Source organism: Colobus angolensis, unplaced genomic scaffold (assembly GCF_000951035.1).
Source record: "Colobus angolensis palliatus isolate OR3802 unplaced genomic scaffold, Cang.pa_1.0 Scaffold182, whole genome shotgun sequence".
Classification (NCBI taxonomy): domain Eukaryota; kingdom Metazoa; phylum Chordata; class Mammalia; order Primates; family Cercopithecidae; genus Colobus; species Colobus angolensis.
This window is the reverse complement of record NW_012114955.1, coordinates 3170357-3181720: the sequence shown is the minus strand read 5'-3', so window position 1 is coordinate 3181720 and position 11364 is coordinate 3170357. Positions and strand designations below refer to the sequence as shown.

Genomic DNA, 11364 nt, shown 5'->3' with positions numbered 1-11364 from the left:
GGTGAAACCCCGTCTCTACTAAAAATACAAAAATTAGCTGGGTGCGGTGGTGGGAGCCTGTAATCCCAGGTACTCAGGAGGCTGAGGCAGGAGAATTGCTTGAACCCAGGAGGCGGAGGTTGCAGTGAGCCAAGATCATGCCATTGCACTCCAGCCTGGGCAACAGAGTGAGACTCGGTCTCAAAAAAAAATAAAAATAAATAAGCAAATAATAATAATAGCTGGGCATGGTGGCACGTGCCTGTAGACCCATCTACTCGGGAAGCTGAGGTGGGAGGATCACTTAAGCCCAGGTGTTCAAGATTACAGTGACCTATGATTGCACCAATGCACTCCAGCCTGGGGGACAGAGTGAGACCCTGTCTTTAAAAGAAAAACAAAAACAAAAAAAAAGAAAAAGAAAAGAAAAGAAAACAGAAATGCTGATCCAAACACAGGATTATGAGGCACTCTTCTTTTTCTCTGATTTCTGATTATGCTAAGCCAGAAGAAGATAATTCAGAGCTTTTATCTCCTTGTATTCCTATCTCCTTGATTCATCCTTAGACAGGGCTATCTATGCAAGAGGAGAAGCAAGAACACTAAGTCAGCAGAAAGGGAATGGAAAAGGCTCAGCTCCTCTACTACCAGATATGACACTCAAATAATCCACTAATATAATATCCCGGACTACCACTAGCCAAAAAAAAAAAAAAAAAAAAAAGAAGAAGAAGAAGAGGAAGAAAATTCAAATGGCTGAAGAGATTGGGGACAGCATTTTGAGTATGGGGAATAAGAAAAAATGCTCACTGTTTTTGAAGAATGCAGTGAAAACATTGGCTTAGGTAGAGGTAGATTAAGAGATAGTGAAGGGGTGTGTGTGTAGGGAAGTCATAAGCTGGAAAAATAAGAAATTGACAGATTTTGTTTAAGTATGCCTTTAAGTTTTGGCCTTTTCATTCTCTGTCTCCAACACAGAACACCTCAGCATTCTAGATTGCCTATTCATCACAAATTCCCTCTGTCTCCTCCAGAATCTAGAAAAGAATAATTAAGATATTTTCAAAATGGAAAGTTCCCATGCCAAAGATTTTTGCCTTCTTCACCAAACTATGATTTCCTGATGTTCTTAAAGGTAGTGTTCACCAGGTTTTACCATTCTTATTTTGAATGTAGTTTTTGTGTTTGTGTGATTTGTTTTTCAGCCTGGGCTGCAGACTAACAACCCAGGACTTATACTGCCCAATTTGACAGCTCGTTTTTATTTTAGTTTCAACATATACCTGAACTGGACTTACAATTCCAGAAAAATTAAAGGTGAGAAAAGGGTGAAAAGCTTATTAGTCTATTTCTCTAAAAGGGAACTTTAAGTGTTTAGCCCAGTCTTGTCATAAACTCTAGAAATCATCTTTAGGGTTTGTCTAGACAGTCAAGTTAGACATAAACCCTTGTCTATGGGCTTTCCACTAAACCTGTGGGCTTCGTAGGAACGTGGTCTGATGTAGGTTTTTTCAAAGTTCTACTTAATTGTCAAGGCCCCTATAATGTGATTCCATTCTACCTACCTGCTTTTATTTCTTCCTACTTAACAACAACAAATAACCTTCCAATTAGACTACTTCATATACCATCCTGCGAGGTTCTGCTCAAGCTCCACATCCTTTAGGAAACATCTCCAAGGCTCACTGACCTTTCTTTTCTCTAAATGGTAGGTTCTACCTTATCAGCTTGTATCTTCCATTTCTAATGGTCTATATCAAAAAGTATAGCAATCCTCCCACCCCCAATATATACACACACTTTTCCCAGGTTCTCAGGCCTAATCTATGGATGAGCATGCCTTTGTTGAGAGGAGAAGAAAATTGAAAGATGGCTGCTTCTCCACCTTTAGCCTTCTACAGACACATGTGAATTAATTTTATTTCAGATATTTTTATATTTAAATCTCATCACTATCATGGAATTAGAATGTCACCTTTAAATCATTTAGTTAATACTTTCCATTTTGCAGATAAAGAAATCGAGACCCCAAGAGATAAAGTGACTTATGTATTATATGAGCATGTATTTGTCATTATTGCTTTACATTGGATAATTGTTTTCTCCCACCTCCCCCCATTTGTCAAATAAACTTAACTTCTAAGAGCAAGCATCACATGTCTTGTGAATTTTCTACATCTACAATAGCACCTATTAGTCTTTTCTTGTTTCCCATACAGGCTCAAGAATGGGACTGAGTACACACTGTATGCTAAGGAAAGAATACTTGGATTGAATTGAACCCCTGCAGAACGTGGACTATTCAGAGACACTGAATTTGGCCTTGGGTGAATACCTGCCTTGGGTTGGCCAACTAGCAGTCAACAGCAATGAGCCAAAAGAGACAAACCACGTATGTAGTCTTGTTTGCCCAACTAAGTTATAAATACCACTTTATATTAACTTATTGCATAGCCCACAGCACTTTGAATGGGGCTGGTCACAGAGTAGACTATCACTAAATATATTTTAATTGACTGGTTGTCCCTGGATCAAAAACCAGATCTTGGTCTGTATTTCATGCAACAACTAAAGGAACTTTTGTCAAAAAGAAAGCACCAGCTTGTTCCACATAAACGCTGTTGGGCTAAAGAAGCGCTTTTCATATAGTCCTATGCCTTAAATTGGCCCAGAAGAAGAGTATCCGAGATTCTGTGCTTCCTTTTAGGTATCAAAGAATCATTTTGAAAAGTGCTACAACAAATATTATACTGTATTACTAATTATTAGATAACTTAATGCAATAAGACCTATTAAAAGGGCACAAACTTTAAGATGTTAAGTTGGGATAAATTTTGGTCTCTCCATCATGGGTCACCTACTCCACTTGCGACCATTTTTAAGACCTCTGACCTGAGTTAATGGTACAACTGGTGGCCAGCAACAGACGGAAGGTAGCCATCCTTGAATGGGATTTAATCATGGATTTGGGGATTATTTGTAGCATGCTATAGCCAGTTGACCTACAAACTACATAGCTTGGCTATTTCTACTTTTATTTTGGTCCTTATTCTGCTATCCTCATTTTTAAAGGAGAGAGGTCTAGTTGAGATAGTTGCATAATTCTTAATTTGAGCTAATTTAACCCCCCAATGGAACTATCTCCAAGGAAGAAGCAGGCCATTCATCTTAATCATTAACCAAATCTTACTGAGGAGCACTTTACATTATGTTCTGGCAGCAAATGGGTTTAAAAAGAATAGCAAAGAATAGAATCTGTTTCACCCTATTTTCTGCAAAGAGAACTGGTATTAGGGTGAGGGTAAAAGAGCAGAGTACAGAAATATTTGCCATTGTTGATTATTTTTACTACCCTAGTTCCAAGAAGAGAAGTCTTCAGAGGTTAGGAAGACATGAGAGCCAGTAATCCAAGCAAGGTCAACAAGAATTGGAAACTTAGTTGTGTGGTTCTATTAACTATATTCCTTCTCACAGATTCATTGGCTAATCATTGGCCAATCACTGGCAAAAATAGGGCAATTTCCATGTGGAAGAAGAATAGTCAGGTAAATATTCAAAACAGTAGGTGGTTTTTAAGGGTATTGTGAGGATCTAACTGCCCAAAATAATTTCCTTAAGCAATCTGTTAGAGCACTTCTGTGAAAGGTCTAAAATCCTTCTTTTTAGAAGAAACCAGCTCAATGGATGTCATTGAGTCATCCAAAAGGTGCCACTTGTTTAACTCTCTAAACTGAAGTCTTGCTTTTCCCTAGCACGCAGGCTGGATAATGAGTCCAGTATTTTTTTACTACTTAGTCGATTAGTGATGTGATCACCTAAATTGGACTTGTCTGAGTTAGGCCTCCAAACTTCGTTGAGGGAGACTGACAAGATGCAGAAGGCCAGGCCTCTGAGCCAGAAAGTGCAACTGGATATTCTGCCTCTTTTTCAGGTTTCAAAACAGCAAATCAAAGACATCAGAAAATAGCTCAGCTAAACGTGAGAAAGGAATGGTTGTCAATGGCAAAGAGGTAAGGAGTGTTAGTAAGTGTTCAATGTTTAATTTCTCTTTGGAGTTGCTTAGTGTACTTAGTAAGCTGGGTGTCACAAACTTTCCTATTGAAAAGCAAAAAGGAGTAAAAATGTATGTAGAAAACAAGGTTAACTTGTCAAGTGTTATTAAAGAGAAATAGAGCACAGAAAAAGAAGGAACAGGACACAACGGCAACAAATTAGGACATACAACCCAGGAAGCAGAAACCTATCTTAGGGAGTAAGAGCGTGTCAAACCCTAACTTACGCAGACGTTACAACTACCTCCTGTAGCCAAACTCCAATGGGTATCTTGGTTGTTTTCCTATGTTTACCACATTCAAGTGAATTTTCCAGGCCAACTTTTATTTAATCAGCCACAGATAGTGAAATTCAACATAACAAAACTAAAAACACATTCCAATTTGGACAATCTTGTGGGTTTAGTCAACTGCTAGAGGCTAATTTGGAACAGATATGCAATACTTCAGAAAACTTCAGGAGTAAAACATTTTCACCAGGGACTTTCCCCCTAAAATTATTAAAAAAAAAAAAAACCTATAAAAGAAAAGGTCTTCATACCTTTCTCCCAAATAAGTTTTTGCTAATTTCTGTGATTCTAAATACGTCATACATTTCATAGTTGTAAAGCAGGTTTTTCATAATATATTTGTTTTCAACAAATGAATTTCAGTTTTCCATAAGGTGGTAAAAATTAAATAATTGAGTCTTTGGATCCATCCCACCATCTCATAGTTCATCCCACCCTCTCTAAAGGAATTTGTGGAGTGGCTTTGCTATGCTTTTTCCTGCTCCTTTTCCAACTGCCAAGAATTGCCAACTTCTGGCCTTTTCTTCCTGGAGCATAGCAGGATCTCCTCTTACCTCACAGTTCTGTCCCATTCTGACTGCTTCCCTCTTCTCCATTAGCCCTCTTGCTGTATTCACTTTTCAGTGCATGTTCCCTTTCCTCTGTACACACCTTACCATACTGCCTCCTGATGGGGGAGGTATGGCAATCTTTAGAAATGCTGAGCCAGGCTGGGCGTGGTGGCTCACACCTGTAATCCCAGCACTTTGGGAGGTCAAGGTAGGAGGATCACTTGAGCCCAAGAGTTAGTCAACACAGTGAGACCCCCATCTCTACAAAAAATTAAAAAATAGGCCAGGCATGGTGGCTCACGCCTGTAATCTCAGCACTTTGGGAGGCCAAGGCAGGTGGATCACTGGAGGTCAGGAGTTTGAAACCAACCTGGCCAATACGGTGAAACCCCGTCTCTACTAAAAATACAAAAATTAGCTGGGTGCGGTGGTGGGAGCCTGTAATCCCAGGTACTCAGGAGGCTGAGGCAGGAGAATTGCTTGAACCCAGGAGGCGGAGGTTGCAGTGAGCCAAGATCATGCCATTGCACTCCAGCCTGGGCAACAGAGTGAGACTCGGTCTCAAAAAAAAATAAAAATAAATAAGCAAATAATAATAATAGCTGGGCATGGTGGCACGTGCCTGTAGACCCATCTACTCGGGAAGCTGAGGTGGGAGGATCACTTAAGCCCAGGTGTTCAAGATTACAGTGACCTATGATTGCACCAATGCACTCCAGCCTGGGGGACAGAGTGAGACCCTGTCTTTAAAAGAAAAACAAAAACAAAAAAAAAGAAAAAGAAAAGAAAAGAAAACAGAAATGCTGATCCAAACACAGGATTATGAGGCACTCTTCTTTTTCTCTGATTTCTGATTATGCTAAGCCAGAAGAAGATAATTCAGAGCTTTTATCTCCTTGTATTCCTATCTCCTTGATTCATCCTTAGACAGGGCTATCTATGCAAGAGGAGAAGCAAGAACACTAAGTCAGCAGAAAGGGAATGGAAAAGGCTCAGCTCCTCTACTACCAGATATGACACTCAAATAATCCACTAATATAATATCCCGGACTACCACTAGCCAAAAAAAAAAAAAAAAAAAAAACCAAGTGGTAGACAGAAGTGTTACCAAAATTCAATTACTTTCTGCAACATTTCTGGAAGAACTTCATACTGCAGAGATGTTCAAAATTGCAACATGCACTGCTCTTCCTTTCTCTGTGAGTAGGCTGGCTGCCAGCTCAGTTGGCAGAGTTGACCCTATGGCCCCCTTACACCAATAACTTTTAGGTTAATGCCCTTTTGAAACTTGCTTTTCTCCTTAAAGATTTGTCCTCCGTGTTGATTTTCACCTCATTTCATTCCTATAGCTATGGAAAAGGCAAAAGAAAGAGGTGACTCCTTGGAAAGATTTGTCCCAGTCTGAACTGATGCTGCCCTACTCTACTTCCCCTCCTAACGGCTTTCCCTGACATTTCATAAGGCTGGCCCCATTTCCGCCGACAAGTGTCACGGTCAGGAGGTCTTAGAATCCAGGTCTCCTTGCTGGGGCCCTTGTTCTGGAAACCTAGAGTACAAAACCTGAAGCACACTATACTTCTCACTTAGTGTAAGTTAGAGACCAGTTCTCTAGTGAGACTAAGGTAAGGTAAGGAATGGAATACTGTTTAGGATAGGTGCAACTTCAAACCACTAACTTTGATTATCCTCTTTAGATTTTTGATGCAGTCGGGCGATCAAAATTTGTTCTCGAAAACCTTCGGCATTACACAGTCCATCCAAATTTGGTAGGTAGAAAAAGCATTCCCCAAGATCTCTAAGGGGAAGTTTCAGCAGTAGTGCAGATGCCCACTGCGAGTGTCCCTAATGCTTCCAAGTGTCCCCAGCTTCTGTGAGTGGGCATACTCTCAGGACAGGCAGGCAGAGCTGCATCTAGGTTACGATGCCAGAGGCAGTGCTGAGGATTGAGGTGGCAAAGTGGGAGACGAGAACTGGGAAGAAAGTGGGTCCCCACCGCTGATTTGTTTTAAGTTGAGAAAACATATTTATGACTAGGAAAAAAAATATTTATGATCCATTTTCTCCCTTTCACTTCCATCCCCCCAACCCTCTGCCTTTCTCCTATTGAGAGAAAGGCAAATTTAGTGGGAATGCCCCTTCTTCACCCATACCTTAAGTGACATGCTATCTTTTGTGGCTGCTTTTCCTTTAACATTGTGCTTGTGAGTGCATGTCAATGTGGTTGGGCCTGAGAAATGTTGATGTGTGGAAGACGTAAATATGGGAAGGTGTTGCACTTGGCTGTGCCTACTCCCGAGGAATTCCTTGAGCAAGATTTGGTCCTTGGTAGCTTTCCCCCTGTACCTTAGAGAGAGTTGTAGAGACAAGGCCAATTAGGTTTAGCCATGTAGAAACTTCTCTGCTTGTCCCATTATATTGGAAGAATTAAGTTACCTGACTCCTTTTACCATGGAAACCTTTCCATCGCATTGCCCCAGCCCCTTAGTGTATTTTCAGGGGAATGCCCCAAGGGAAGAGAGGGACTGAGAACTTCAGATAGTTTCTGATTGATAAACACATTTTAGGGCTGTGTATGATGACTCACTCTTGTCATCTCCATACTTTGGGAGGCTGAGATGGGTGTATTGCTTGAGCCCAGGAGTTGGAAACCAGCCTGGGAAACATGGCAAAATTCCATCTCTACAAAACAAAAACAAAACCAAAAACAAACCCACAAAAATCAGCTGGACAGGGTGGCATGTGCCTGTAATCCCAGCTACTTAGGAGGCTGAGGTGGGAGAATCACTTGAGCCTGGGAGGTCTAGGTTGCAGTGAGTCATGATCATGCCACTGTGCTCCAGCCTAGGCACCAGAGTGAGACTCCATCTCAAACAAAACAAAACAAAACAAAAACAAAAACAAAAAACTCCACAAATTTTGCAGCAAGTTTGTCCAACTTCTGTTCTTACCTCACAGAAGCTAAGTATTAGCCAACTGATTTGTTAACCTGCTCTTGGCCTAATCTCTTTTTCTCTCTGGAAACCTTTCTGTCTGTTCAGGCCCAGTACTATAAGCCTCTGAAGGCCACTGCACTGCAGAAATTCCTGGCTCAAAACAGGAAAACCACCAGCTTCATGTTAAAAGTAACAGAGTATGACCAGGATAAGACCTTACTGATTATGACCAACAACCCACCTCCCTGCTTAATCACCCATCAAGACACGGAGAGTGCACCAAAATACTTTTCCAAGGAGTTACTGCTCAAGGTCATGGTAAGCAGAAGCCTCCTGGAACCCGAAATGTGAACCCTGAAGAATTAGGAGTTAGCAATTGAGAAGGAAGCTAACTTAACATGAAGAATAGTACTCAGAAAACCAACTTTTAATTTGTTTGTTTGTTTGTTTGAGATAGGGTCTCACTCTGTCACCCAGGCCGGACTGCAGTGGCAAAATCACGGCTCACTGAAACCTCGACCTCTTGGGCTCATATAATCTTCCCATCTCAGCCTCCTGAGTAGCTGGGGCTACAGGTGTGCACCACCATGCCTGACTACATTTTTAAAAAATTGTTTTTGTAGAGATGGGGGTCTCACTATGTTGCCCAGGCTAGTCTCAAACTCATGGCCTCAATTGATTCTCCAGCCTCGGCCTCCCAAAGTGCTGGGATTATAGGTGTGAGCCACTGCACTTGGTCTATCTCTTCCTTCTTATTCCTGATCCTATGCTTCACAGAACAGTATCTGGAGAACCTGGGATTCAGAATTCAATAAGCTTGGGTGCTGAAACTTCATTGCAGGGAGAAAATGGGGTCTTCATTGGAAAGTGTTCCTCTTTGGCCAAAGATATTTAATTTGTAACTAACAAAGGGTAGACTAGCCACTGACTTTCTAGTTGAGAATAAAGTAGTAAAAGATGAGTCAGGAAATGAGGAATAAAAACGGTGATGAATATGTAAATGGGAAAGGAGTAAAGAATGATGCTTTGGTACACATTACTTTCGGGTTTCAGAGGAGGGAGTTTACCACCACAGTAGTCAAACCTTTGAAACCCCTTTATACACTAAAGAAGCTCAAATTCCATTCAACAAGCAATTGCTAAGGATACAGTAAGCTAAAAACCAGAATATAAAGATGATTACAGGACAGTTTCTATCTTAAAGGAACTTGGAGTCTAATAGGAGAGAGATCAATAAATGAGATATGTAAAAGTAATAGAAGAATATACAAAATACAGAAGTAATGTAGAATACAGTATTTCTGTTGGGAAAAAGGGAGTGAGTAGGGAAGTGACCCATGACAAAAGAAGAGGAAAATCTCATATCAGAGGAAAGTGCAAATGCATGAAGACATGGGAAAATGAGGTGTATTCAGGAAGACGTAAGAGAGTAAATGGCAGGGCCATGTGCGGTGGCTCACACCTGTAATCCTAGCACTTTAGGAGGCCGAGGCAGGCAGATCACTTGAGATCAGGAGTTTAAGACCAGCTTGGCCAACATGGTGAAACCCCATCTCTCCTAAAAATCCAAAAATTAGCCATGTGTGGTGGTGCATGCCTGTAGTCCCAGCTGCTCAGGAGGCTGAGGGAGGAGAATCGTTTGAACCTGGGAGGTGGAGGTTGCAGTGAGCTGAGACAGTGCTACTGCATTCCAGCGTGGGCGACAGGGCAAGACTCCATCTCAAAAAAAATAATAATAATAAAATAAAAAATTTTAAAAAACAGAGAGTAAATAGCAGGAGACGAAAGAATGTAATCAAACAAATTTGCATTTTAGGAAGACTGTTTTGGAGGTTGAAGAAAGGTGCATTAGTAATTGTGGAAGAGACAAAACCCAGAAAGATAAGTTATGATGTTACTAAAATAGTCAAGGTGAGAGATACTGAAGACTTCAACTACATCATTAGCAAGGAAGTAGAGAAAATTGAATTAAGAGATATTTAAGAATCAAAACCTGGCTGGGCACAGTGGCTCACGTCTGTAATCCCACCACTTTGGGGAGCCGAGGCGGGTGGATCACAAGGTCGGGAGATCCAGACCATCCTGGCTAACATGGTGAAACCCCGTCTCTATTAAAAATACAAAAACTTAGCTGGGCATGGTGGCAGGCACCTGTAGTCCCAGCTACTCAGGAGGCTGAGGCAGGAGAATCACTTGAACCCAGGAGACAGAGGTTAAGGTGAGCCGAGGTTGCACCACTGCACTCTAACCTGGGTGACAGAGCGAGGCTCCATCTCAAGAAAAAAAAAAAAAAAAAGGAATCAAAATCTAAAAAAGGTCTTGACAGCCTCAAGAGCGGGTCTAATCTAACAAGAACAAATTAAATAAATGAGTTAAGTGAAAGTGCAAACAAAGGATTCTAGTAGAAATCTTATGCTGGGCATGGGATTACTCAAGTGAGACCCTTATAATAAAATGTGGTGAATTTGGGGTTAGTGTTTCCATAGTTGCTAGATGGATGACAGTGAGAGATTCTCCTTCAAGTGGAAGATAAAATGCTAATATCCAATGGAATATACTAACAAAGGAGTTAATAAATTTACTGCATGTGGTCTCTTAGGTCTCAGAATTTGTGCCCTTTTAAGGTAAGCTCAGTGGTAGTTTCTCATGGCAGTGGGTGAACCATACATTGAGAAAGGGATAAATGCCAGGCCAGGATTGCCCTGCTTAATGTGCAGAAGGAAATACAAAGCTATCATGTAAACTGGGTGCAGGAAGAGCTTTCTTCCAATAGCCTGCATACTCCACGAACCCTCCAGTTCAGATGCGGAACCTAATCATATTGATGAGGAAATTGTGGTACCAGTTAAATTGTACTAATGGATAGAGTTAAGGCTCAAAGATCAGCACCATGGTACTTTTATGGGGCTATCTGACTGGAACAAGCCCAAGAAGATTGAAACGTCTGATACCTACCATGCCTCTTTAATATTCCTGCAGCATCCTTTCCTTCCCTTGATGGACAAATGTGATAATCTTTTGTAAACCTAGAATCATATACAAGAAAAGCATTCTTTGCTATGCCCAGGCATGCATCCAAAAAGAGAGTGAGTTCTAGTAGGCAAGTTGTGGAATGTACTAGATAGATCTATTACAGTGATTGTTATACTAACAGCCCCTTCTAAGTGAAACTGACCCTACCACAGTCTCCTGAGTAAGGGAACGTCCTAAGAAGTTCTAGTTTGTACAGTATAACCCTGTCCCCACTCCTAGCTGAGACCAGAGGAGGATATCAGACCAGCAAAGCAAACTTCATAGGCTGGGTAGTGACCTGTGATGTGGATTGGTACCCTAAAACCAAAACAAACAAAAAACACATCAAAACAAAAACCAACCAACCTACCAACACCCAGAATCCCCGAGCTAAGATTCTTGTTTCCAGGCCTCTGAATTGAGAAATGAAAAGATTGAAGCAGTAGCAATGAAAGCTGAAAGGACACATAGAGTGGGACTAGAAAAGCCTCAAACCGGCCGGGCACGGTGGCTCACACCTGTAAGCCCAGCACTTTGGGAGGCCGAG

The 11364-nt window shown here is 41.2% G+C and overlaps 1 protein-coding gene across 3 annotated transcripts in view; it reads left to right on the top strand.

Annotated features, from left to right (window-relative positions):
* Positions 1-988: 988 nt before the first annotated feature.
* TSGA13 (testis specific, 13) overlaps positions 989-11364 on the top strand; it is a 24581-nt gene continuing 14205 nt past the window's right edge. Inside the window, exons 1-6 of one of the 3 annotated variants that reach the window (XM_011939625.1) lie at positions 992-1114; positions 1250-1296; positions 2199-2371; positions 3911-3989; positions 6567-6638; positions 7911-8123. In XM_011939625.1, the coding sequence (XP_011795015.1) occupies positions 2349-2371; positions 3911-3989; positions 6567-6638; positions 7911-8123 (387 nt within the window). In that variant the 5' untranslated portion in view covers positions 992-1114; positions 1250-1296; positions 2199-2348. Of the gene's footprint in view, positions 1297-2198; positions 2372-3910; positions 3990-6566; positions 6639-7910; positions 8124-11364 lie in introns of all 3 variants that reach the window. The other 2 variants (XM_011939623.1, XM_011939624.1) reach the window with 2 other exon arrangements.